Raw genomic sequence first — 27,493 nt, forward strand, 5'->3', positions numbered from 1 at the left:
CATGTGAACGAGCCCTATTTCCTCATCCAGGAACTCAGATAAAGTACAATAAAGCACACACGGAAGCCAAGTGCGGAGCAGCAGCAGCAGCCGCCAGCTCGGTCCGTCACCCCAGCGAGGTTCTCCTGGGCAGGAGGAGGAATAAAAGTGAATTCCTATGTAAAACACGAGATTTTTCTTGTCACTCCCTCAGCAGCGCCGGACCGGAGGGACCTCTCGTTATCCAGACCCAGGGCAGTGGAGCCCCACGGGCTTCTTCATGTCGCGACAGATTCCCGGGATTACACAATGTCCCCTTTCCACGCAAGAAGGGCCTGGCGGAGGCCCCGAAGGGCGGGGGGAGTCCCCGCCGGGCCGCCCCCCAGCCCAGCCCGGTGCTCATAGACCCCGGCACCTCCCGGTCCCGCCGCCCCGGGGGCGGCCCCGCGCTCACCTCTCGAAGAGCAGCCGCACGGCGAAGATGCCGAGCGCCAGCGGGAAGGCGGAGAGGACGTGAGAGGCCCGCGGGTACTGCAGCCCGCTGCCCGGCGGGCCCGCCTCGCCGGCCAGGTCCGCCCACGTCACGTTGTGCGGGAGCCAGAACCGCTCGTTCCAGAACCAGGCCCGCAGCGCCGCCGCCGCGGCCGCCGCCATCTTCCGCCTGCCGCCGCCGCGCTCGGGCGGCCGCCACACACACGGGGGCGCGGCCGAGCGCCAGCCCCGCCCTGCCCCTCACGGCGGCAGCGAATCGGGCGACAGCCACGGAACGAGGGGGCGGGGCTTAGAGAGACCGCGCCCCTCATTATCTCTGTCCCCGCCCCGCCCCACCCCTCCCGCCGCCGCCTCACGGGCGGGCACCGCTGGAGGAGGCCGCGCCTCTCACCGCACGGCCACGGTCTGTAAAGGGCGGGCTTGGAATAGGCCGTGCCCCTCTTTTGCATCACCGCTCCCGTTATTGCACCGCCCGCTACATCCGGTAGGCGGTGCGGAGCTGCCGCGTCCGTTAGCGCTTCGCCCCGCCCCTCCCGGCGGCCGCATTTCTGGCGGTCGCCACAGCCACCGAACGAGGCCAAAACGCGGTCCCGGCGCTCACCGCCACGCCTCAGCCCGCCCCTCACTGCGGCCGTTGCTCGCGGCGGTTCCGCCGGGACCCTCGCGCGGCCCGTTAGTTTGGAGCATGCGCAGTGCGGCGCCCCAGCGTTCCCGCCCGTGCGGCGCCCGCGGGCTCGTGAGGGGAGAAGCGCGCGGGCTCGTGAGGGAGAAGCGCGCGCGCGGCCCCGTCGCCGCCTTAGCGCTCCCCCTGAGGGAACAGAACTGGAGTGACGGAAAAGAGAGTCAAAAACAGCCAAAAAGTGACAGAGCCACAGGGTCACAGAATATCCTGTGTTGGAAGGGGACACGCGAGGATCATCAAAGTATTACTCGCCCTGCACGGGACACCCCAACAACTCCGCTGAGCCCTCGGGGTTTCCTCAAGCAAAGACTTCTAACTGGTAAAAGTCCTCAAGGCCGCAAGACAGGGCAGCAAACATCGTTAGTGTAATGTCTCTTTTGGCACCTGTCCAGTGGAGAATAGATTAAATGGCCCATTAAGCACTCAAATGCTATGATAACTAATAGATTCAAGGATAGAGTAATTTATGGTCTAGTCACCCTTTTTTTTTCTTTTTAATCAATTACTTTATTTAGAAGTACCCCATGCGCTAATTTCTCCTTGAAGATGTTCAGTTGGTTTGAGTGACCACGTGTGGGTCCCTCTGTGTCGGAGACTCACAAATGCCTAAGATTTAACTAGAATTAATGATTTTCTGATTAAAGTCTCTGGTAAATGCAGCCAATATTGCTTCAGTATCACATAACTGGGAAGACACTGTAAAATTCAATTGTGTTTCCTTAGAAACAAGCAGTTGGCATGTTCCATAAATCCAAGTCCACGACAAATAGTCTTCCCTCCCTTTTCAAATAGCACAATTTCCAGTCAGAGATATCTCTGGTTGCTTAGCAATTTGAGGAAATCTGATACTAAATGGATTTTGTTAGGAACAGAGAAAGGTGACAGCAGCTTGGGTTTGCACATCAGGTTTTTTAGTTTTTCCTCTGGACAAAACAAACATTACTTCTCCATTTAAAAGAAAGGTGAATGAGCAGTAGGTTGTGGAACTAACACCTTCCAACTAGGCAGCAGGCTTTTCCTTTCTTCTTCCCAATGTCCATGTCATACAGATGAGCATTTCCTTGTGCTGCTGCAGAATGTTCACTGCATTGCTTCTGGCTCTTATCCCACTCTCTCCCAACCAAACACATCTCAGGCTCAAGTGACAACAACTTAAATAAAAAGCGGCTGATAGGGAGGGGAAAAAAACCCCTCAGTTGTCCTCAGCTGCCCTCGAGAGCCACCTGGAGCCAGAAATGGAACTGAAAAATCCCTGCATGTCCTTATTCCTTTTGCCAGTCCTGTTGTAATCCCTCTTCCACACGCTCTTCAATCTGAGAGCAGAAACTGCTCATTTGAGTCAAGCAGCAAACCACAGACAGACAGTGTCACCTAGTGGGGCACCAGAGCCAGCCCGAGCTGGCTTCCAGCACGGGGAATTCACCTATCTTTCCTCACCATTTTTGTAGATGGAGAGCAGCCCAGGAGAGAAGGATTTTAGGTGCTGGTGGAGGAGAGCTGGACATGCCCCAGGAACCCCCCGAGGCACGGGCAGCAGGGGAGGGGGGGGCTCTGTCCCTCTGCCCTGCTCAGGTGAGACCCTACCTGCAGAGCTGCCTCCAGCCCTGGGACCCAGCACAGGGAGGATGTGGAGCTGCTGGAATGAGTCTAAGGCAGGCACCAGGAGTATCAGAGGGAAGCTGGGATGAAAGGTTGGGAGGATGGGGATTGCTGAGCCTGGAGAAGAGACAAGGACCTCATTGTGGCCTTCCAGTGCCTGAAGGAGCTGCAGGAAGGATGGAGAGAGACCTGGAGTGCCAGGACAAGGGACAATGGCTTTAAACTGCCAGAGGGCAAGGTTAGAGGGCATACTGGGAAGGAATTCCTCCCTGTGAGGGGTGGTAGGTCATTGGAATGGATGTCCCAGAGATTTCCCCATCCCTGGAAGTGTCCAAGGCCAGGTTGGTCAGAATTCAGAGCAGCCTGGGATAGTAGAAGGTGTCCCTGCCATGGCAGGGGGTGGAATGTGATGAGGTTTAAGGGCCCCTGCAACTCAAACCATTCCATGATTCCATGCCAATTCTATGACCCCTTAAACACTGCCTTTTTGTGAAACAAGATGAATCCAGACTTCAGTTTTAATGGAAATGATCCAAACTTTATTGAAGGTTTTGTCGTTAGCAGAACTGTTAAGAAAGCAGAATATTTTACACCTCAAGAATCATGAAGATCTAATTCTCTTGAGAATACAGTACAAATAAAAGCTAATAAAAAAAGAGGGCCTCCTCCTCCTCCTCCCCCATTCAAGATTTTATTATTTGTAAAAGAAATGAAGTCAAGTTAAAAAACGTTCTGATCTTCAACACTGGCAATCGGAAAGTGTCACTGATTCCAGAGATTTTTGCAATGCAGCACAATTTCACAGCTGTAAGGAAAAGATTTATGGCAGCTTGATAAAAGTAGGATTTCAGAGTTGTCAAAAGGCCTTAAAAATCTTATCTGCAGTTTAAAATGATAACGAAGAACTCCAAGTAAAAAAAGAAATGACAACAAAACAAAACAAACTCCACTTCAAATGCCTGTGAAATGCAGAAGTAATGCCCTGCAGGCTGCTCCAAAGTTTTCACTTGTCTTTTGCAGAGACCTGGCAGCCAGCACAGCTCCTGGGATAGCACTGAAATACACATGGTCCAGCAACGGGCACCATTCCAGTTGTGCAGGGACTCCTCAACTGATCACAGGCAAGTTTGAGACAGAAATTCACACTGCACTCAGTTTAGGATGCTTTAGTTGTTGGACACTACACACAGAAATACTTTTATTATTAAAAATAAGAAGCCCAGTTGTGCCCTTTCCATGTATTAAAGTGCATTAAGTGACCATTTTAAAGCAGGCCAGAAAGTCCCTTTGAAGTTGGTCCCTAAGCACTGCAGTAGCATTTGTAGTGGTATGGGTGGTGTGTTCTAGAGGCCCTGTCCCACACCAGCACGGCAAGTACAGTGGAATTCCATAAATTGTTAGTGAAATACCTACTGAAGCTCAAAGGGATAAGACAGTAGAGAAGAGCTCTGTTCTCGTGCTGGGGACAGACACTACCTGCTGAAGCCATCCCACAGCCAGACATTTGTTCCATGCACCTAAAGAATTTGCAGGCTTCCAGAGTTTTCTAGCTGAGATAATTTGTATGTAGATTCCCTTAATGCTGATGTGCAGTGCAGCATCACTTCCTCCAGGAGAGCTGTTTGTTAAAGCTAAAAATACCCATTTCAAAAGGCCCAGCACCTTGCAGCAAGTTTTTTAGTAAAAGGCCAATTTATTCATCATCATCATCATCTTCATAGTAGCGATTCCTTTTGATCTGTTCTTCCACAGATAGATCTTCCATGTCTTCACCCTCCCAAAAACCAACATCTTGGGATTTACGATTCTGGTTTGGAGACGATTCCTTGGCGGTCACAACATTAGCTAAGCTGGAATGTTTAGGAGAATTTGGTTCAAGGAGTTCTTCCTTTGGAATTTCTCGCTCCTCTGTAGTGTGTTCTTCCTCATCTGTGTCTGCATTCATCTGGCCATTCTCTACAACACTGTGCTCTGTTTTATTACCAGACAATTCCCCTTCTTCCTCCACATTTTTCTCCCCGGCATTCTGGATGTTCCTATGCTTAACCCTCTTTTCTTTTTGTTTTTTCTCTACGACAACCTCTCTCTCCAGTTCCTCACTCCTTTTCAAGGTGTCTCTCTCTTCCTTAGAGGGAGATGGAGAATTCTCTGTTTTATGGCCTTTAACAGATACTGTTCTAAATGAGGCTGCGACTGTAAAGGGGCGACTTCGCTCCTTCAGCGAGGAAGATCTTCTTAACTTTTTGAGATCCAGATCCACATCTTCCTGCACATCTGGCTTGGAAATCTCTTCCTCTGGAGGCCACTTGGGTTTGAGTACTTTGATGCCCTCATCTAAGGCACTTCCTTGGATACTTTGGTCAGATGGAGGTGGCCAGGCAATCCTGAGCTTTTTTGTTTCTGCAGGTCTTTCTTCTCTTTCAGGCACAGCTGAAGCTTTTGCTTCCATACTTGCTGCCAGAACTCCCACTTTTGCAATCGGGGCATCCTCTACTCCTGGGCTTTGTGGAGTTTCTGCTGCATTCACACCATGGACTGTTTTCTCTGGAGATTCTTCACCTTCAGTTTTACCTGCCCACAATTCCTTATGCTGCTTGTGTCCAAAGCCCTCATCATAATTGCCTTTGGACTTGAAGAGCTGATTGAAGTGAGGCTTGCAGTAGATGTTCCCACGCAGAGATGCGTACGTCCCGAGGCTGTTCAGGAAACACAGACCAAACATTAGAGCTCAAGGCCACCAACACAGGCATCTGTTTTAGCTGTGTTACAGAAGAGATTCAATTTCAGTCTTCCACATGTTCAGAAAGACAAGATTACAGCCCTCAGGGTTTGTGTGGCTCTTTCTAAGAACTCTTTACAAAGCTGGACATTCTATTTTTCCCCACATAAAACTACATTAAGAGTTTAAAAATGGCATCAAGTGTGGCAGGCACTGGCAGAAGTAGGCCTGTGTTACCTCCCCTACACAAATCACTGGATTATGGTGACTTCCAGCTCAGCTAGACCTGAGCAACACCTTTCCTCAGCTGTGGGAGGAAAATTCACTTCCCAGAGGGCAGCCAAGGGAGCAGTGCACATACCTGAGTTTGCTGTTGCAATAGGAACAGCGGAAGCAGCTGATGTGAAACACCTGCTGGTTGGCAAAGAGCCTTTCCATGGGGTACACGGTCTTCTGACACCCAACACAGGTTTCCTTCATTGGCAACTGGAATTTCTACGAGGGGAAGAGAAAGTTTGTTAACTGGAAAACACATCAGCTGCTGGGGACTTGGCGTGGGTTCATGCACAGCTTCCTGAACTCTCAAGAACTGCAGAGAGCCACTTTCTCTAGTTCTGGTGCAGCGGGCTCTGGTGGGCAGCAAGAAGCTACAACAGGCCCAGGGGATTGCTGTGGCTTGACAAGATTTTTACCCAGTGAATCCCACAGCTGAAGCATCACGTGCTGAGCAATGGTTGGGAAAAAACAGTGAGAGCACTAAAACTGAGCCCGTTCCCCAAAGCTGTCTCATCCTTTCCTGCAACCTCAGTTTTTATTGATAGGAGAATGATGAAGCATTCCAGTTGATTACAATCAGTGTGAGACTTACCAAAATAATAAAAATAGCAGAGGAAAAGAGAATCTTGCAATTGTTTGGGTTGGAAAGGACCTTGATGATCATCTAGTTCCAATCCCCTGCCATGGTCAGGGACACTGCCCACCAGAAGAGTTGAAATAGCCTCAAAAGGTGCAGGGTGGGAGAGGAAAGGAGTGAAACAGGCTGCTCCAATGGTTTGAAACGATCCAATTTTTGTTAAATCTTTTTCTCAAAGAGGAGGAAATAGTCTCAGCACCAATACAACAGCAGGAAACACTCCTGACTTCACTTGTAAACAATTCCAGCTCTATCCCAAAGAAACCACACTCAGGTTTCAGGACTCACAGCCCCCCAAAACTTGCTCAAGATTCAAAGTGAGCAGAGCTTTGAGGTTAAACAGCTAAAATTCTTATGTGCTTACTAAATTTCCTGAGGGTTTAGTGCAAGGATAAACTTGAGCACTGAGGAGTCGAGTGTCACCGTTGTGCAGCAATGATCAAGGGTTTGTTTTCTGACAGCATCAAGGAAGCAAGAACACCATGAGAAAAGGTCACTGGATGCCATTTACTTCTTCAAATCTATTAACACTGGCCAACGGAGAGGACACTTCACAGCATAAATTAAATAATACAGCATTGACATTTTGAGGCTGTGTGTTGATTACAAGTGATTTAGCAGCCCAGCCTCCACTCCAGGTCTGCACTGACATAGTGTGGCTTCTCCTTGGCAAAGAATTACCTGCTACAAACTTACAAAAAGCTTTACGGAAAAATCCGATGGCTGAAGGAAAAACAGGAAGGTCACAGGAAGACATAATCACAAATTTATTTATAACAGTCTAGAAACAATGGTTAGGAATGAAAGTTCCAGTGTGTAAGGGCAGATTGCTGAAGATGGAGCCAGCTCAAGTCACTTTGTCACAACCATAAAGTTTGCTGCCAATTTAATTCCATTTTAATATGTATTTCAGGGTTTCCAGGCATCGCTTGAAGTTACAGTAGATTAAAGTTTTGATGATGACAGCTTCAATAACAAAATTCAGAACTCTTTTTGAAAAAGAATCCACAGTTTCTAGGTGCTGAAAACTCTGAATCTTGAGTCACTAAATGAAATCTCAAAAAAAATGAGATTTACTGATGCAAACAAAAATCCGATCACCCGTGCTTGCCACGTGGAACAAGGCAGCAACAATTCACTTGCCCACCAAAATGTTTTCTCCCTGAAAGCTCGGTTTGGCATGAGGGTTTTGCACAGTGACACAACAGTGCTGGCACTTGCTTCTGCAATCACATCCCCATCCAAGGAGAGGGACTTACTTGCATACAATGAGCCCTATATCTGTGGAGAGACGCTTTGGGCTGTGAAGAGACAGAAATTCCTTTCCAGGATACTACAGATAGGAGCTACAGGAGGAAGATGAGGCCCCACAAGCATAAAAAGGACTTGAGAGAAAGCTGAGAGTTGAGCTCACATTAGGAGGGAAGCAGAAGGCAGGAGGAGAGGTTAGGAACCAAGAACAGGAGACAGAAGCTGGAAAAGACAAATAGGAACCTTGCATGAATAAACAGAAGCTTCTGTCTCACACAGTGCAGCATCTAAAGCAGTAACTGGGCAAAAGGCTAAAATGGTTTTGATAATCTCAAGAGAGCAGAGAGCACCAGGATGTGCAGGTTTTGTGTCACAGACCAGCATCACACAACTCTCACTGCCAGATCAAATTTCCCCTACTGACATTTCTCCCCTGCACACTGGGAAGTCAGATCTCCCCAGTCTCTGAGCTCAGGGCTGTGTCCTCCCAAAGATGGGGAAAACAACAAAAGCCCAGTTGTTTCCTCAGGAGTGAGCCAGGAAGTGTGTGGCAGCCTAGGGGATCAGCATCCCACCCCCAGACAACACACGTGATGATCAACTACAGCCTGACCAAAATGTCCAGTGCTGCCATTTGTTGTCTAATCAGATTAACAAATACATCCCTGTCCCAAAGTTCTCCATCTGCTTTATTGCTCCCTAAAGAAACTGTAGCATCCAAGACTCATTACTCAGAAAGCCAAACCTGATTTTTATAGTCAGGCACTGCTGTGCCCTCACTATAAAGTTACTACCAGTTGCAGTTACCTTGGGAACAGCTGGAAGAGGAGCAAAACCAAGTCCCAGCCTGCTAAAAGCTCTGGAGATCAGTACCAGGACCTCAGGGGGCATCTCCAGGAGCCCAGACAAGCCCTGAGACATCCCCTGCTCGTGCCCCTCTGCAGAGCAGCAGCCTCTGTCACAGGGGGGTAACAGAGACCAGCAACTCCCACCCAATCTCTGGAAAAAACCCGACTGCTTTGAGGTGCTTTTCCATCCTGAATTCAAGCACCCCCACAATCACACCCTGATGAGGACGGAGCAGGTATTGATCAGACCTTTGTGCTTAAGCACATTTAGGTTTTTCAGTATTAAATAGGGCTGCCAGTTGGTTTTTACCAGGGTTGGGGACTAAAGAGCTGCGTTACCTTCACGGCTTTCGGTGGGGAGGCCTCTGTCTGCCCAGCTGCTTTAGCACCAAGGTTCTGCTGCTTTGAGATGATCGGTTTCTGAGCTTCTGCCTCGCTCTCTGATTGTCCAACTGAGGGAGCAGAGGAGGGAGAAAAGGCAATTACAGTGGCTTTGAAACTGTGGGCAGCTTATGCTCACCAGAGTATCAGTTAAATGGTGAGGGAGCTACACTTAGTGTTCAATCAGGGCAAAAGGAGTTAAAAATGTCTTAATTACAGCTGCAAATGAGCTTCTAATCATGAAGGGAATTCTTATAAAGTCAGTGTTAGGCACAGGACAGATTTTTAGTACAAGACAGTTTTTATGAATTAATCATTTGATGGGGCTCACCGTGGCCATCCTCCAGCAGACCAGAGTGCAAAGACAAGCTGTTCTCACCTACAGAAACCTGCAAGAGAAAACGAGACAATGACAACCTCTGACCTGCCGAGATCTGAAGTCACGGCCCCAGGAAGGCACCAGGCAGTTTGAGCACGGAGACGGGGAGAGACCTGAGGGGCTCAGAAAAGGAGTTGGTTTTGAGGCACAGAAGGCTCCAGCATCAAGAGAGCCCTTGCTACAAGGTAGACACCCTCACAGAGTTCACACACACATCAGATTTATCTTTCTTTGTACACCTTTATTAACCCTCAGAAATCTTTGTTGATTTGCTGAGGTTCCTCCCAGGTTATCTCACAAATCCCTTGACCCCAAGCAGCACATTTACTGGAAATCTCAGGGCTCCCTCCAGCATTTGGCCAATCTCTGACATTCAGCAGAGACTGTGCTCTTGGGAGGGGAAAAAAAAACCAAATGAAATAAAATAAAGAACACCTGAATTAAAAAAACCTTTTGACGAACCATAAGCCTGTTGTAAGGTTGGGACAAACATGCCAGATATTCCTTGTTCATCCTCCTTCAGAAACAAATTAATTATATTATAATTTTTAAAAATATATAAAAGTAATTGTAATACAGATATAATATATTTTAATTATAATATATAATTATTTTAAAATAATTATAATTTTTTTAAAATTTAAAGACTAGAGGAGCTGGATCTAAGCCAGTTTCAAGTACTACACAGAATCATAGCATTGTTTAGTTTGGAAAAGACCTTTAAGATCATCAAGTGCAACCATGAACAAAACCTGCTACAGATAAAGCTCTTGATGTATAACTCTTTATTAAACTTGGCACTATTGCTATTAAATCAAATAGTTTTAAGTAGCTACAAGGAGGAACTAAAGTACTGTAACAAGATTAACAGCAAATCATTACTAATTCACCTTAATGATTGAAAAGTCCATTGCAAGCAACTGAAATTTGCAAATTAATGAGGAGGCAAATTATGTGTATTAACATCCTCTGGTCTGCTGAAACCAGAACTGTACCCCAGCGTCCTGGGCAGAGCATGAACATGTTCTGAGGCTGCTAAAGTCACACACGTCTGGCTACTGAATGTGCCACGGGTGCAGTGTGAAAAATGACAGAGTGAAGTGTCTTTTGTTTCCTTTCTGCCAGAGGATTCCCATTTCTGACATTAACGACAAGCAGTTTTAATTAGGCTCATTTCCAAGTTCACCACGTCCCTTCCAAAGGACAATCCTGGCTCCCAAACAATGCCCCATTCAGGTTCTCATTGCACCTGGACACCTCAACAAGTAACTCTGCAATTACAGCTGAACACAAGAAATTTTATTCAAATCTTCCATTCACAACAGGGAGATATTCTGATTTAACAGGTGCTCTTTTAATTAACTCACCTTGGAGCAGGAAGCAGCCTCGACCAGTCAGACACGAAGCTGCTCAGCTGTCTCTGAGGAACAGCTGAAAGCAAAGATTTGGCCCCTTGCCCATGGAAGGCTGAAAAGCTCTAAAAGCCCTCCTGGCATTAAGCTGCCACGTGTTCAGCCTGGATGGAATACACAGTATCCCAATTATTATTCAGCTACTTTTATCCCGTCTGCTGTCCCCAGTTGAGGGAACAAATGCTCGAGTCCAGTTTACAGAGTCTCAATTTATAGCTGGAGCTCAAAACCAGGAACGAACCCAAACTGCCATTCTCAGTTACCCTAAAATTCAGCCACTAAATGCAGAAGGAACAGTGACAAACTCCTTTGACTTGGGTCATACGAAGCTGTTCGTGGGGTGTTTTTTTTAACTGGTATGGATTTTTTTGTTTATAAAAAAACTATAAAACAAACCTACCAAGACAGAAAAACCTCTCCCAGAAAACTCATCTCTATACATTCTCTTCCACAGCCACTTGCTGTCTTGTAATTCAGAGTCAATCTAAAAAGAATAGTTTAAAAAAACAGGAATTTTGCAGCATGTAACTAATTGCATCAGCTGCTCACGTTCAATTCCCAGACTGCATGTGGAACACGGAACCAGTGTATCAGCTGTGCTTCCACAGCCAGTTCCACTTAAAATTAAACCCTTGATCTCCACCAGCACAGACATCTTACCTTCTCCCCATCCTGACAGGAATTGGAGTCCTCAATTGGTGCCATATTCTCCTTCTGCCCAGATTTGTAATTCTTGACTTCACTCTCACTGGCTTGAATCTCACTCTATAGGACAAAGCACTGGAAAGGTGACAGGTTCTTTTCCCCTAAGAAAATACTTGCTTTTTGATTTTTCTTGAACTGTTTTTCTAGTATGTGGAGTGAGGATTTAAGGAAGAGCCGTAAGAATGTACAGACACTTGTTAAGAGACATATTCTAATGAGGGAACAGGATTGGGCTGTAGAATTTTACTGTGCTCTAATGAGATAATGCCAGTGTTTTCCTGAGCAACCCTTTTCTTCCAAATTCCTGTTTAAAATCAACTCCTAAATACTCCCTGCTCAATCCACATCTTCCTTTCTGAGAAAGGTTAACTTTTCACTTGGAATGACAAGTATTTCCAGACAAGCACTGCCTAAAGTACACTGTAATTTCTAAATACAATTTGACATAAAAGCAAATCCCACATTTGCTTCAATTCCAGCCAAAACTGAGTCTGTTTTCCTGAGATTTTTGTTCGTGATAGACTAACTTAAGACTTTCACAGAAGGATCTTTCAGACTTTAAAACCAAGAAAATGCAGTGAAACCTCGTGTTTCTTCCATTGCCACAGGACACAAGATCATTGGAAGCCTCGTGCTTTTCACAAGGCATCTTCTCTGTGACATGAAAGAGGAAGAGCCACATGCCTGCACCAGCATCTTCCTGCACTTGGAAACAAATCTCCACAAAACCAACCACATCCTGGAGGTTTGTGCCAAATGTTGGAATTCTAATGCTTGGATCTCTGTATTTGCTGTCCAGCACCTTTCCCTCCCCTTCCAACACTCAGAACTGATTGTTCCTCACCCCTACTCCAACCAAGTGTCCATCAGGTTTAATCCAGGCATTATTACACCACCATGCCCTAAAATAGTTGTACACAAGAGAGATTCTGGCTTTTCTTTGTAGCCCAGTTGTGAGAAGGGCAGCACAAACATCACACTTCCATAGCAATAAAAGCCCTGGATGCTTTGGCAGTAGGGAAGGAGAAGATCCCAAGGTTAGGGCTGCTGTTGGAACAGTGGCACTGCAAACACTGGCCTCAGGAACCCATCTGCTCCTCCTCACGCTGCCCTCATCCACAGGCTGGGTCAAAATGGGAAGAGATTGTGCCCAAATGGGGCATCCTGAGAGCATCAGGCTGCACTGACACTAAACCAAGAGCTGCAAACAGGAGCCTCTGGAGGAATGGCAATCTCTTGCCATCAGGACAGAATTCAGTGACAGCCACCACTCTGAGCCCCAAACTGGAAAAGGCATCAGGAAATGAGCCCAGGTGAGGCACAGGAGGCAGAAATGGACAATTAGGTTAATCAGATTTGTTGCAGAGGCAGCAAGGACTTTCCATTCATGCAGGGAAGGTTTTACTGACCCTCCTCCCACAGCTGGGGAATCTGACCCATGTGCAGATGAAATTCAGGAATCATTTGAGCTGGGAAGAGGCCCTTGGCCCTCTCCTGGAAAGCAGGCCCTCCTCTGAGGGAGAACCAGCACTTTGGGCTCACATTTCCAGGGCAAGTTTCCCAACTTAAAAAGGCCTTTCCTCTTTAAATCTGTTACTCTGGTTAATAAAAGTAATAATTGAGCAATGTAAGTTCCCATCATTCAGCAAAAGTATCAGAAACTTCCAGCAAATGTACCTAAGCAATTTTTAACAAAAGCTGAGATTCCTGGAACCTCCTCAGCTGTAACACTTCATTAATTGTTCAGGTCCTGGTCAAATATTTGCAAAACAGGCAGAGGTTCATTCACTGCAAGAGTCTAATTGGATTCAGAGAGCGGTGAGAAATCCTGAAGAGAGGTGAAAAGCAAGAGCGAGGAAAACCAAGAGAGAGTCCAAAGTTGCAGGGCAAGAGATCCAAGCTCTGAGCACTGTGTGACACAAAGTCACCTCATCTCACTGTGCCTCAGTTTCCCACAGCTCTGAGCTGACAGACAACATGGAATTGAGTGGAGTTTTCTTTTTTAAACAAAAACAGCAAACACGTAGAGGGCTACAGAAAGAAAAAGAAAGAATGTCAACTATGTTTCAGAGGGACCTCGGTCAGGGTGCCAGCAATTAATTCCTTGGAAAACTTTCAACATTACTGCAGGAAGATGCAAATATAATTATTTATTCCTGCAGTATGAAGAGGCAACTCTTCATCAGAAATTACTCCTATGGGCACAGAGTTACTTTCCAGAAAGAATGGCATTACCCTCAAGCAGCCTGGTTTCCATGAGATCTTCTTTCCAGTCTCAGGCTGGGACAAAAATTCACTTCCACACAAACCAAGACTTACCATGGGAATGAGGCCAGAGGAAGTGCCCTGCTTGGACACAGCTGCCTGGTACTTGGCCAGCCTGTCCTTTATTGATGTCTCCGATAAACGGGGCATGTCCAGGTTCTTCCTGGTCTCTGCCTTCTCTGGGCTGAGTCCTGGACTGGTCTCTACAAGATACCCTGGTAAAAAAACCCAAACATGAATAATGGATAACTCTGAGTACTCACCAAGATCCTTCTTGGGGAGAATAAACACATTGCCATTCTCTCCAGGATCATTCCAGCAAGGACACAATGTGCATCACTAAGGGGTGAGACCCAAGGGAACAGCAGCAGGTGTGTCAGGGGAGAGTTAGGTTGGATATCAGGAAAAGGCTCTTCCCCCTGAGGGGGGTCAGGCACTAAAAAGGCTTCCCAGGAATGGGAACAGCCCCAAGGCTGCCAGAGCTCCAGGAGCATTTGGACAATGCTCTCAGGCACAGGGTGGCATTGTTGGGGTGTCTGTCAGAGCCAGGAGTTGGGCTGGATGACCCTCGTGGGCCCTTTCCAACTTAGGATGTTCTATGAGTATTTATAATATCAATCATTGGTGGAAACCCCAAAAGATTACAAATAGTTTGCTAGAAAAAGGTCTCCAAACAGATAAAAATACATGATTTTGTTTAAGTCAAAGCTCACAGGAGCTCCCCTACAGCTGGCCAGGAGAGGAGGGATGAGGATTGAAGCAAGGAGGCAGAAGGAGCATTGACTGTCTGTTCACTGCTTCCTAAATTACCTATTAAAACTAGTTCTAGGATTGGGATGCAGGAAAGAATGGATTACATTCCTTAACCTGTTGGTTCTTCCCTGTGCCTTGGCTTCCCGTGATTAAGAGTGGAATGGTTTAAAACTCCCAGCAAGGCTTCACTAATTAAACGGGATGCTGATGGACTTTGCAGCTGGACAGTGGCTGCACTTCCATTTTGGAAAGGTAAAAGTTATTTCATAGAATCCTTGAGATTGGAAAAGCCCTCCAAGCCCAGCGAGTCCAACCTCTGACTGCTCCCCACCTTGTCAGCCAGCCCAGAGCACCGAGTGCCACCTCCAGGGAAATTTCTATTGTACTGTATAAAGCAGATTCACCTCCTAAACAAAAACCAACCCAACCCACCCAAAACCCAGCCCTGAGGTTTCCTCACCTGCCGTGCTGTGGCTCCTCTCTCCTTGGGCGGCATCGCAGTCCTCCAAGGAGAGGCTGTTCTCCGAAATCCTCCTGCCCACGGCCGCCCTCCGCGGCTCCCGGGGGCCCTGCCGGGGACAGACCCTCCCATCAGCTGCTGGACACACCAGGGATTGCTCTGGGTAATCCCTTAAGAGGCACAGGTGTCACTAGCAAATCTGCTTTACTGGAATAAACAAGTCTGGGAGGTGACATCTTGTTTAACCAATATAAAGTTTGATCACAGAGTACCTGACCCTCTGTCACCTGGGAAACACTTTCTTGAAGAGGTCAGTTGGTGACCTTTGGAAGGTCTCTTGCTTGAAAAGGACCACAAAGATCAGATTTTTGGGTTGTTCCCACTGCATATTCAAAGCTTCAGCCTGTATTTTTGCATTTCATGCAATTTCTGTTGAAGCCAATAGTCACGGTCATTGTATAAAGATTTAAAATCAGAAAAAGGATGTGAGGAACCACTTATCCAAAATCTGCATTCATTTTCAGCCACAGAGAAATTAATTAATAGTACTGTAATCAAAGTTATCTAGAGTTGTTTGTTTTGATTTTGGATAGTTCATGCATTTGGTACCAATAATTCTCTAATTAGATCTGAGAAGGCTGAAGCTTAAGCAGGAGAGTGTGAGAGATAAATATTCTCAGATCTCCAGGATAATCACTCTCTGCTGCAGAGCTGGACAGCGTGTCCTGTAGCACCACACAGATGCTCTGGCTGCCTCAATCAGATTTTATTATTATTTATTGATACCAACTCCCCAGAATCTAAATCTCAACAAAAGAAAGCACAAAAAGAAATTCCTGCAGCTTTGCTAAAAGCTCATGAGCACAGAGTTAAACCAGACTCCATCAACATTTCATTCACAGCTGAAAGTCAGCTTATAAAATCCTAGAAGGGACCTTTGTTCCATCTCTAGGAAGAGTTAAATCACAGTTGGAAATTCAGATTGAGGCTAATGTGGAGAAAAAGGCAGGTTTGGCAAGATGCTCCAACCACACATTCCCCCTCAGCTCCAACGACTTTCTTATTTGTGGGTCACCGAACTGAAGGAAATTCCAAAGTTTTATTTTCGCAGAACTGCAGTGGAAGATAATCACTGTGAAAAATCAGGCTGCTTTCCATACAAACAGCAACTTCACCAGGAGAGGAAAATGCAGCTGGAAAACCTCTTTTTCCATTAGCACGGGAAATAGTTTCTATTTCTGTGGTTTAAGGCTTTGGTAACTTTTCTTACTGGAAAAGAGCTTTAAATCTGACAAGTCTTGTGCTGACCAATAGGCTCAGGTTTGGGAGTGCCTGCACACTTGTAAAGACTTGCAGGTTCCTCATTCCATGAAAACTATTCTTAGATGATTCTTATTCAGTCAATGTCCCCTTTAACATCACCCTGAACTCACAAGTCTGGGGTTCCTGCAGCTCAGAAATTTGGGCTGAATTTGCAGCTCCAGAGCCCTGCAGCTCCTCCTGCCCTTTGCCACCTCACATCTGCAGGTGTCACAATTTCACCTGAAGAGTGAAATTTCTGGAGGTGAGCTGCAGAACACAAGAGTAAAAATCCCAACCACCAGAATACACAAGTTTTAGAGGTCAGGGATATTTTCAGTGATCTACAAATATCTTACGAATACATGTAGGTTTTATATCAACAGTTTTGTCTTGGGGGAGAAAAAAAAAGCAGAGTAAAAGGGAAAAAAAAATGTTTAAAAAGGGAAGATTAGGGACTTTCCTCATCACAACTATGGACTGAGCAACTGCAGGGAATCAGCAGGATCATGGGAAGATAACTCCTCTCACATGGAAGAAGCTCCCTTAGGGATTTGTCACTCTGTGGCTGGGCCACAATTCCCAGGGCACAGCTTCTGCTGCTTTGGAAAGGAGATTAAATATTCCTCGTGTGTGGAAATCCCCAAGTTCTCAGACTTGGGCAAGTGCAGAAGCACCATGAGCACAGGTAAAGCTTTGCCTGGGGCACAGAGTTGAGCAAAAACCCAAATCAAAGCTACACCTATTTCATTACAAACCTCCTGTGTCAGACGTGACCCTGCCATGAGGTCACCTACACACCACAGCCAGGTTTTGCCTTCAAGGAAAAACACAAACCAGCCCGGAGAAAACTCTTTCAGAAATGTTGCAGATCTGATTCTCCTCCCCCCTGGGTGTTCTTTCACTATCACTTACAGGAAGAATCCTTTGAACATCAGGTCTTTTATCAGTTCCAGTCTTTGCTTAGTGCTGAACCAATCCAGGCTGCTGTGCCTGCCTCTAATGGGATTAGAGCAGTTTGTTTCCATGAAAATGCATTAAAAGAAGATCTGCCTCCTATCTGTTGCAGAGGACAGAGCAAAATCTGAGTGAATAAATGAATAAATGATGAGATTTTACTTATAATCCTGAAAATGACAGTAGGTTTGTTTAGAGTGGGAGACAGAATCAGGAAATCCAGGCTGTAATCTGGATCCCTGCCCCAAACCTGCCCAGCAACCATGGAAGTGGATTTATCAGCACTGCCACGATCCTCCAGCCGTGATGCTGCTCAGTTCACACACAGGTTTTGTCAGCAAAGCTCTGACAGCACCAGCACACCGAGCCTTCAGTAAAGCCTGAAGAAAACTGCCATCTCTCAGCTGAATTTACAGTTGGACTCCATGATAGAAAGGAATTTTCCACCAAAACGGTTCCATGAAGCCTCGCTCAGGAAAAAGCACAGGAAATAAGTGGGGGAGAGGCAACTGCAGAGCTGTGGTGGCTCCCACCTCACTGAGCACCCAGCTCCCTTCTCTGCACGGACCCAGCCAACCCTCCCATCCACAGATCAATTCCCAGAACCACGAACCCAACCCCAAACTCTCCCCCACACATCTAAACCTCAGAACACTCTTTGTCCCTTCTACCATCCCAGATTAACTTGGAAACTTGGGGGTTTTGAACCGAACCTGACGGGTTTTGTGCCTCCTGGATGGGGTTTACTGGGTTTAGTTGATTTTCAACAGCGTTTGAATTGCTAAAGTTAAACTATGAGTTTCAGATTCACTCAGTTCCAAAACAATTTATTCCCCAGGCTGAGATAAAGTTTCTTGAAGCCCATCTGCAAAATTCCAGGGGAATCCTGGGTGATTAATCCTACAGCAAGAGTTCAGGGAAGGTCTGGCATGGGCAGCTCTCATATCATGACAAAGACTCCAAAAATTCAAGTTGTGAAATGACTTCACACAGACCCAAAATTCCCTTTAACACCGAGTTGCTCCTCCTCGCCTTAAACTGTAACACATTGAAACAACTTTTGTCCAAAATGTGTTTTAGTCAATACTTCAAGAAAACCACCCGCAGCAAAACAAAGCCAGGAGGAGAGGAAACTATGAGAAAACTGGAAAATCCACCAGCATCGAGGCCTCGGGACTGTGTTGCAAGTCCCCAGCATATGCAACTCATTTTGGAGTTAAGCAATTCCCCCCGGGACACGCCGGCTGCAGTCCACATGCGGGATCAGATTTCATGAGCACTTGGAAGAAAAATGCGAGCCCGGAGCATTTGCAAGTCAAAACTAGTGAGGGCAGGAGCTGCTCTGGCCATCTCGGCTTCGTTTTCTCTCTCTGTGAATAATTTTTTTTTTTTTTTTTTTTTGATAAATAACATTTTGTAAGACACACAAAGATGAGGGAAGAATGAGGAAAGGATGGGAATATTTCACTCTGTGTGTGTGTGTGAGTTTGTGAGACTCGCATTGATACAGATATCAAAAATTCACTTCTTCATCTCGACTGCAACAGTCCTGATTGCTGAGCTCACTTCAAACACTTCCCTTCTCTTTCATGTATTAAAAAATACAGAAATACCTACATATGTATTTTTATACAATTCACATTTGCCTAACTCATTGTAATCTTCACACGAGACACAAACAATCCCGATTTACTTCACAAAAATTAATCAATTCCACACTTATTTTTCCCTCTTTCACTGAACCCTATCAAAATCAAATTCACTTTACTCCAGCGAGCAATCACGAGCTGCCACAACTCCGAGCTCCCTGCACCACCTTGTGTGACTCGAGTAAGTTACTAACAGCACGATCTCCTGTTTCCACTAAAACAATGAACACAATATTTGCAGAGTCAATAGCCGCAGCCACTCCCTCCCGGGATTTTCCTGATGCAGCAGCTTTAATTTCTCCAAGATTGGGAGGGACAAATCCTTACCTTGGCTTGAGGAGCTTCACCCTTCTCGAACATCATCTTCAGCTTGCTCAGGGGCACGTTGTACTTCTCGATCCTCGCCGGAGACTCCGACCTCTCGCTGGCTTCGGGCTTTTCCATGTCCCAGCAGTTTTGCATGCTGTCCCGGGATGGGCTGTGTGGCTGTGTGTCACCAGCGGGACACACAGGGGCAGCTCCAGCCCCCGGGGATGGCGAAGGGCAGCGGCCGCTCCCCACTTTGTGTCTCAGCTCACTGCGGATCGCTTCCCTGCCACACTCCGCTGCCAGCACAGGATTCTCCCACTTCTTCTTCAGCACGCTCAGATTCCCCCTGCTCAAGTGAGCGGACAGGTTTTCTGCGTTCTGCAAAGAGCAAGGAGTTAATTGCGGCTCTCCCAGAGCACTTCCTTTCCATGCAGGAGGAAGCTCAGCAGCGATCCCCGCTCCCGGCCAGCTGTGAATAGTTACAGCTGTGCCACATGGAGAAAGCATCCAGGATAGGGAAGGAAGGAGGGGGGAGAAGAGAAAAGTCAGGATAAGGCAGGAAGTGAGCAAACAGGAATGGCCTTATAAGGGAAAAGGGAGTCAAAGGCAGGAGTTAAATGGCACACAAAAGACCTGAATCCACATATGAAGGAAATGGGGCTCAAATCCACACGAGGAGGGTCTCTAGTCCCACAACAAGGAAAGGGGAGCACCAGAGGCCATAGGAGATGGCTGCTGTGCCAAATGCTGCGGTGTCTTCAGAAGACATCAGCTATCAGACCTTCCCAAAGCTACAAATCAGCTTTCAGAAACCACTGAATCCTTGGAGTTGTTTCTGCTCTCAGATAGCATCAGCACTAAAGTTCCCAGAGACCTGCTCAGGATTTTACACCACACAGCCAAAGCTCAAGCCAAGCACCCACAACAAACACCCTTCTGCTCCAGTTTAAAAAACAACCAGTAACTCGCTGGGATTTTTGTTCCATTTGACTCAAGCCATGGAAAGCACGGCCGGGGACACACACACGGGTCACCGGCACTGCCTCACCCCCAGGGGAACACCCGGAGCAGCATCACTCCCATCCCACTGCTTCCCAGCCCATCCCCAATCCCAGCAGCTCCCTCTCCCCCAGAACAACAGCCCAGCCCATGTTTGAGCCATTCCAGCCCAATAATACCTGCCACCATTGCATGTTTCCTGTCTCTCCCTTATGGAAACCACTCCAAACTCATTGCAAGTGGAGCAGGGCTGCCAGGCTTACAGGAATTAACTGGCATTAGCAGCTATATTAGGATTTAAGTCTCTCACCCTATTACTCTTCTGGTCACATTTTGAATGCTGCTTTGCAAATTGACTTGAATCCACTTACACTTCAAAAAAAAAAAAAAAAAAATCAGCGTGTTTGCTGACTGAATTGAAAAGAATTAAAATTATAAGGGAAGTGTCATAATGGAAGAGAAATATTGAAAATTGTGTGGCAGGTTTCTGGTGGGAACACCTCCAGAATCCCAGCACACTTTCTAAAACTTGAGACTTGTCTGTTCCCTGATCACAGGAAGATTGACAGACAAGTACAAGCAATGAAGAAAATTTAAGACTTAAAAGTAATTTTCAGAAAGCTTCTTTTATCCCACCTATATCCCAAACAACAAAGAGTGGCTCCCTAAACATTAGAGAAATCAAGGCAGCAACCTTCCTCTAGAGCCTGAAAATATTGGCAGTGCTTTAAAATATAAATTATCCCAAGGACCAAGACAAAACCCTGCAGCCTTTGTCAGCCAAGGTTCCCTGATCCCTGAACACAATGGGGGTTACAGGAGGGAATGTGGGGCTGTAACAGAGCCAAAAAGGTTGGTGCTGTGTCTCATCCAGGGGCATTTCCAGTCCTGGATTTCAGGGAGGCTTGGAGGCTCCTTTTAAGCAATTTTAAATTTAGTTAAGAAAGGAAAAGGCACCACACAAATGCCTCCAGCTAAGAACAGGAGGTGGGTATTCCTGGCTTGTGGTTAACTCATTTTGCCTTTTGCTCAGGAGAGAATTGGTGATTCAACACAGCTTTGGGCAAGAAACTTTATTTCCTTTCCTCCACACTGGGAAAAAGCGTGGGGCACGAAGCAAAAGCAAACCCTATGTGTGAGCCAGGTTTCCTGTAGGACACACAACAGCAAATTTTGATATTCCAAAAGTCAACCGTCACAGCAATATTCATGCAGGTGATCCATCCTGATTGTAGGCTGTGCTCATTCCCAAGGAAACAAACATTTATACACAACACTTACACTTCTCTTCTTCTCAGCAGTGGCTTCTTCAGCAGCTTTCTGATACCTTTGAGAGAGTGAAAAACAAACAAAAGCCAAGTTTTAACCAGAATACTGAATGCTCCTAAAGACAGCTGAGATTTTTCTTCCCCCACCAAGGGTTCTGTGCACCCCCCAGATCAACTAAAACTAGAGGCTGGACAAACAGCAGCAAATAACACAAAGCCAAGTGACAGACACATTTTCAGTCACCCAGTTTACAATAATAACACCCATTAATACTTTTCATTCCCTAAGCACTCTGATTCCCAAATAGAGACAGTTTACCTTGGAATAGCTGTATTGTTTCCATCACCCAGCTGTCTGCTGTGCCCCCTTGCAGGAATAACTCAGCTCTTTATACAGCAGCTGCTGAACCAGAACAAATTCCAGCTTGGCACACGCCGAAAATCTCCCTAAGTGCCAGTGGATTTTACTCTTGGGGCTGGGAACTGCCCCCATTCAGCACTTGCCTCCTGGGCAGCTGAGCCATCACAGCCCTCTGGAGATAAGCCACCCTGGATCATGAATCAAAGTCCTTTAAGGAGCTGTAGGAAACTCCCAGCAATCTGCACCGGGCTGGGTGTGAGTCCCTGCACAGTCCTCCCTGGTTACTACACTGCACAAGGTGATTGCACTTGGCCTTTGAAATACAAAAATTAGTGACAAATTTTGCCATTTTAAGGAGAGTTTCACTTTTCAGACAGAAGGAACCCTTGGGCAAAGGGTGTTTCTGTTTTCCTTATCTGTGGAATTCTGCTTTTGACACAACAGTGAGTGTGTTACAGGCTCCTCTTTAATCCATGCAAACACACACTAACCCATCTCTCTGCACCCAAAAGGGTCCAGATTTGAACACAAGGTGCTGAGAAAGTGATGCTGGAGGAAAGGGATCAGCAGTGGAGGAAGAAACAAAGAGGAACACAGATTAAAGTCAAGTAGCACCTGGAAAACAGAGGACAGCTGAGGAGTCCCAGCCCCCTGCTCTGTGAGTCAGCCCAGCATGGGCTTCTTGAATCTCTGCTCTTGCCTTTTGTGTCTCTGACCTGACAAAGCTGATTATAAGGGATGGGGGAAAATGTTTTCACATACAAATATTTAATTAACAGCACTTTAAAAAGTCACACTCCTCCCTGCGGGTATCAGGGTGGCAGAGCCAGAGAGCAGGACTGGGTTTTTCCAAGGCACTGACCCTGCCTATGGAGAGGGACACCACTTGATTAAGGAATAGCAGTTTGGATTACTCCCAGTAAGCCTTTTTCAAGGGATTATCAACATTTAGCAAGATGACCAGGTTCTGTAATCAAGCTTCAGCGAGTGAATAAATTACCTTAACAAGGTGGTGACAGCAAACAGCTTCTCCCTGGGCCAGAGATGCACAGAGGAGCTCTGGAGCTGTGGGTGTTTAACTGTACAGATTCCAAAAAGTTTGCCTGCACTCAAGATCCAAACACTCCAAAACTTTATTACACTATTAATGCAATAGTGGAGACTCAGTTCCTCAAATCCCATTGAAAACTCCAGCTGAAGCCTGTATGATTCCTTAAGGAAATAAAAGCTTTTCCAGGGAATGCATTGCTTATTGCCACTCAGCTTTCTCAGGGTATACAATATTTATGGTTTGAGTGTAACCCTTCATCCGTCTCTCGGAGACAAGGGAAGCTTAATATTCCTTTTCTTCCTGAGTCAGAAGAGGTTTAGACTGGATAGCAGGGAAATGTTCTTCCCCCAGAGAATGACCAGGCACTAAAAAGGCTCCACAGGGCATGGTCACGGTCCCAAGGCTGCCAGAACTCCAGGAGCATTTGGACAACACCCTCAGGCACAGGGTGGGATTGTTGGGGTGTCTGTGCAGGGCACAGCAACTGTGAGAGCAGCAGTCCCTGCCCAAGGTGCCAGCTGTCACCTGCACACACAGCTGGTGCTCACCAGCCCCACAGCACTTACTTGGAGAACCTCTCCGCCAGGGCCGAGGACTTGTTCTTGTTGACCAGGGAAAGCTCTTTTGCAGTGATTTTCAAAGACTGAGAGGTCCATTGCCTTCTATTGAACGGGGAAGGCTCCATTTTATCTCCCCAAATCCCTGCTCAGGAGGAAGGAACAGTGTCAGCAATAGGAACTGTGAGCAGAAAAGAAGTTCCACAAAGTGATTTGATCCTGCGTCCCTATTCAGGTGCTCCCAGCAATCCAAACCCTCGAGGATCCGTCCACCAACTGACCTTGAAAAGGCAGCAGATGACAATTATCATTTCCTCTGCAGATGCCATTGAGATGGTGCCCTGATAAAGCCACAGGCACAATGGGGACACAGAGCTGTGAGCAGAGGATGCCAGAGTGACACTCCTGTGTCACAAACACACACACAGGAGCTCCAGGAAGCCCCAAAATGCCCTCACTTGTTCCGGTTTCAAACCAAATGTGCTGGCATTTATGTAAGAGGGTTTGAGTTACGAAACTAAGAGGATGTAATTACTATACAAACATTTTTCATTCACTCTTGTGTTCACTCTCAGCGCAGCAGCAGCGTTTCCTCTGTGAGCTCAAACAAGTCTCGTGTTCATGGAGGCAGCTGTGCCCCTCCTGTTGCAGTAGCTACCAAAATATCAGTGAAACAGTATTAATTACCTAAAGAACAGCCCCAACCACCCCATCCTGCTGGAAATGGCAAGAGATTTTGTCCAGCTTTTCACCACAGAAGCCAACAAAACTATGTCAGATTTATTTTTTTACATAGTTTTCTTTTGTGGAGGAGGAGGAAAGGAGGGGAGATTAATTTAAAGAATTCTCTGATAAGACAAAAATAAAGCCTGTAGGGCAACGCCTTTCCTTTTTTCCTCTTTTCTCCCCAGTCCCATGTCACACAATGCCTGCAGCAAGGGCACGAACTGACCCTGCAATGCCAACTCCAGGCAGGCTGAGCTCTTTCTTGTATTTTCCATTAATTCCTTTAACGGATTTGCAGAGTCACGGAACTCTGGATCCAGAGTGAGTCCAGGTCTTCCAGACAACTGATCACACATGAACACCTTCACACAAGGCAAAAACAATCAAAGGGAGGAAAGACAACGTTCCTGCAATCCTCACAGGTCTGGAATGCACCTGCTCAGAAATGACAAATGTGGGATCCTGCAGCACCTCAGCCCAGGAGAACTCAGGGTCACTGGAATGGGAGCCCTGGGAGCAGAGAAGCCTCTGCAGAGCTGTTCCCTGCCTGGAGACAGAGCAGGTGAACACATCTCTGTCCTGGCAGATGCAGGAAGAACAGGCCTTTCTCTCACATGCCATAATTCCTCTGATGTCCTGGAGAGAACAGCATGCCGTGACAGGAGGTGTTTTATCAGAACAGTGATTTTGGTGGAGTTTTCAGACACGCAGGTTGAACTGTCGCTGCAAACAAGTGACGCTGGTTTCGTGGGGATGTTGAAACACACTGAAACCATTTATCAGTGTTGCTTTTCCAGGTGTAGCTACATGAATGGCACACAGAGCCCCTTCCAACCAGCAAGAGAAGCCCAAACTGGAGTTACTTTCTGAAATTCCTGCCTTTTTGAACGCTTTCTGCATCACCAAGTCCCGCTAAACCTCCGTCCAGGCTGCACTGAGAGCGCTCTGCATTTGACAACAGCACAAATCACCATCCACAAGGACAAAGGATCTCATTTCTATCTTCTCTCTTTCCAAAAATCATACTGCACACACAAATAAACCCAGTGTTTCTGTGACTGCAGGATGCAGCCCCCAGGAGCCTCAGGATACACACAGAGAGAGATCACAGATCGAATTTACTGCTGGAAAATCCCACAAAAAGAATTCTGTCCGTGTTAAAGACCAATGCTGAATGAGCTGTGTCATGCCACAGGTTGAACTTTGTTTTATGACTAATCTCGAGCCAAAGGGAGCTCACCTGAGGCCCCGCTGCAATTTAAATGGCTTTTCAGAGAGCAGAGTCAGCTGTGCCCAGGAAACAGGAGCGGGGCATTCATCAGAGCTCCCCTGGCACAGGGAACAGGTGCTCATTGACACACGGAAGGAACAGCTCAATAAAACACTGAGAAACAAAACTGAGTGTAATTGTTCAGAAAATGGCCCTGGTTTGGATGCCTGAGCATCCCACTGCATCCCCAACCACTCCTGTTCAGGGCTGCATCTTCTCCCTGATGAGTTTTTCTGTTTCCCTGCCATTCTCCATCAGAGCCACACGTACACTGAGTTACTCTGGCTTGTTTAGGCAAAAATCTCTTTATAAAAAAGTCAGTACGTGCTGCTGGGACATTCAGCTGGAAAGAGAAGCAGCCTATCTGGAATCTCAGTCTCTAGAAACGACATGAAACAGAGGTCTGACATGCCTTGAAACTTGTGCTCCCACATTTTTATGCCATTCCACATTCTTAGCACTTTCCCATTCATTTTCAGTTTTGGCGTGTTCAAGTATCTCTGGGCTTTCTTTACTGCTCCTTGTGAATGGTTTGTCCAGACCAATTTGAGGAAGGATGTATTAAGAGTTAAACAAGACTATGAATGCTCTGTAGGTGCTGTGGAAGGTGGCACAGAGTCCAGAGGAGATGGGAATGCCAGAGGTGCAGCAGCTGATAGGGAAGGAAAGGACTGTGACTGAGCCACAACCTAGCACAACACATCAATAACCTCAGAATATATAACAGCAGAATATATTCCAATAACAGCAGAATATAAACGCCTTTACCCAGAAAGATCCTGAGAGAAAAGCCGCCTAACGCTTAGCCAAGGTGGAAATGGCCCGTTCGCTACAAGCGGCCCCAGGAACGGGCCAGCCCCGGGCACCACGCTCCAGCCCCGGGCACGAAACCGCCCAGAGCCGGAGGGCGCGGCCCCGGGAGCCACGAGCCCCCGGCCCGGCTTTTCCGGACGGGCCCCGGCCCCGGGCGGGGCGGCAGGACGGGGCTGTGCCGCTGACCGCCGGTACCGGGCACCGGAGCCGAGCGGGGCCCGGGCTCACCCCCGGCCCAGCCAAGCCCCGCAGCAAATCCAGCTCTGGGTGGCTTTGCTGTCAGAGAGAAACTCCCAGCGGTCCCGACCCCCTCCCCGCGCTCTTATCCCGGCCGAACCGAGGGGGGAGAGGTCCCACCGCACCTGTCCCGGCCCAGCCGGCGGCTCCCGGCACACCTGTCCCGGCCCAGCCGGCAGATCGTACCGCACCCGGCTGTCATCTTCCCACCCCGCCCCACGTACCTGTCCCGGCGGAAGCAGGGAGACCCCACCGCACCTGTGGCAGCTGAAACAACGGGTCCCAACGCACCTGTCCCGGCCGAACCGGCGACTGCACCTCCGCGCCCGCCGCAGCAACCGGCAGCGGCTGCGGCCCCGCCCCCGCCACGCCCCCACCACGCCCCCGGGCTCATTGGCCCCGGCCCCGAGCGCTCGGCCACGCCCCCGGCCACGCCCCGGCCCAGCGGGACACGCCCCTGGCTTGGTTCTGTCCCCTTCGCCTGGTTCTGTCCCCCTGCTCGCCTTTGGCCGCAGCTGTCCCCAAACCTGGCCAAGTGAGGGTGCAATGAGGGGTCTCAGAGTTGTGGCTCGACCCCACCGTGGCTCCCCAGGGCTCAGGAGGGGCTGTGCTGGGGGAAGCTGTGCCTGTGCCAGGTGTTTGGGTCTCCTGCAGCCTTGATTTGTTTGGAAAAAAAGAAAAACTGGCTTCAGCAGCCAAATGAGACACACGGCATTCCTGAGAATTAGAACATCCCTGTGTTCCTTAGCAGGACACTGCTCCTGGCCAGCCCTGCAGCTCCTCTAGGGATTCGTCTGAACAATTCATTGTGTTCCTCGTGTCAAGTACCAAATTCCTGTGTTAAAAAAGAAACAAAACTGTATATATTTGGTGCTCCAGCTCCTTTCCCAACTGCAGGTGTTGGATGTTGACGTTGTCCCAAATTCTGGGCTGTCCCAAATTCCTAGGGAGCTGCTTGCAGAGCAGCGACCATTAAGACAGGAAGTGACTAATTAGATTAATTTCTTGGTGCTACTTTTATGACAGTCTCAGCACTGACATGTAAAATTTAGTCATTCCAGTAAGAAGTCTGAATTATGGCCCAGAAAATGCACACACTGTAAATTACAGCTCCTGTGCTTGGATCCTGGTGGGAGGCAGGTTCATCCAACCTGGCTCC

General features: G+C 47.5%; 2 protein-coding genes and 1 long non-coding RNA gene across 23 annotated transcripts in view; 1 reads left to right on the forward strand and 2 right to left on the reverse strand.

Moving 5' to 3' along the window:
• CERS5 (ceramide synthase 5) overlaps nt 1-1,182 on the reverse strand; it is a 38,114-nt gene extending 36,932 nt beyond the window's left edge. For 7 of the 11 annotated variants that reach the window (XR_015281250.1, XR_015281251.1, XR_015281252.1 and 4 more), the window contains exon 1: nt 434-676. Coding sequence is in view for 7 of the 11 variants with exons in the window: in XM_086870162.1 (XP_086726288.1) it covers nt 434-633 (200 nt within the window). In the remaining 4 variants the exon portion in view is untranslated. Of the gene's footprint in view, nt 1-433; nt 888-1,072 lie in introns of those variants that run through there. The other 4 variants (XM_023943189.2, XM_023943188.2, XR_015281253.1 and 1 more) reach the window with 3 other exon arrangements.
• The window catches only part of LOC111940485 (uncharacterized), a 40,542-nt gene continuing 14,205 nt past the window's right edge, over nt 1,157-27,493 (forward strand). The window contains exons 1-7 of one of the 4 annotated variants that reach the window (XR_015281255.1): nt 1,157-1,472; nt 2,602-2,725; nt 3,773-3,873; nt 9,250-9,428; nt 11,969-12,105; nt 22,193-22,338; nt 23,524-25,411. This is a non-coding gene — a long non-coding RNA (uncharacterized LOC111940485). Of the gene's footprint in view, nt 1,473-2,601; nt 2,726-3,772; nt 3,874-9,249; nt 9,429-11,968; nt 15,672-22,192; nt 22,339-23,523; nt 25,412-27,493 lie in introns of those variants that run through there. The other 3 variants (XR_015281256.1, XR_015281257.1, XR_002869533.2) reach the window with 3 other exon arrangements.
• Nucleotides 3,269-26,743, reverse strand: LIMA1 (LIM domain and actin binding 1). Of its 8 annotated transcripts, none has more exons than XM_086870154.1 (11): nt 26,559-26,712; nt 23,298-23,433; nt 21,333-21,378; nt 19,071-19,430; nt 14,839-14,947; nt 13,680-13,840; nt 11,316-11,420; nt 9,196-9,253; nt 8,823-8,935; nt 5,833-5,966; nt 3,269-5,448 (listed from the first exon to the last, which is right to left on the reverse strand). In XM_086870154.1, exons 2-11 carry the CDS (start codon nt 23,414-23,416, stop codon nt 4,446-4,448), a joined length of 2,208 nt encoding a protein of 735 aa, XP_086726280.1. In that variant the 5' UTR covers nt 23,417-23,433; nt 26,559-26,712; the 3' UTR covers nt 3,269-4,445. The 8 variants fall into 8 exon arrangements, with proteins under 8 accessions (XP_086726280.1, XP_023798949.2, XP_023798948.2 ...); XM_023943181.2 differs by lacking the exon at nt 26,559-26,712 and adding an exon at nt 11,056-11,139 and having other exon boundaries at nt 13,680-13,828; nt 23,298-23,416; XM_023943180.2 differs by lacking the exon at nt 26,559-26,712 and adding an exon at nt 11,056-11,139 and having other exon boundaries at nt 23,298-23,416.

The sequence above is a fragment of the Cyanistes caeruleus genome, chromosome 32 (assembly GCF_971803275.1).
Source record: "Cyanistes caeruleus chromosome 32, bCyaCae1.hap1.1, whole genome shotgun sequence".
NCBI lineage: Eukaryota > Metazoa > Chordata > Aves > Passeriformes > Paridae > Cyanistes > Cyanistes caeruleus.

Bases quoted from the DNA above. Each gene is read 5' to 3' on its own strand.
- LIMA1 (XM_023943180.2), bottom strand. From the start codon at position 23,416: ATGGAGCCTTCCCCGTTCAATAGAAGGCAATGGACCTCTCAGTCTTTG. The intron at 11,140-11,315 runs GTAAGATGTCTG...TATTCTTTTTAG, and splicing joins CCTGTCAGGATGGGGAGAAG to ATTGACTCTGAATTACAAGA. The intron at 5,967-8,822 runs GTAACGCAGCTC...TTCCCCTCGTAG, and splicing joins CCCCACCGAAAGCCGTGAAG to AAATTCCAGTTGCCAATGAA.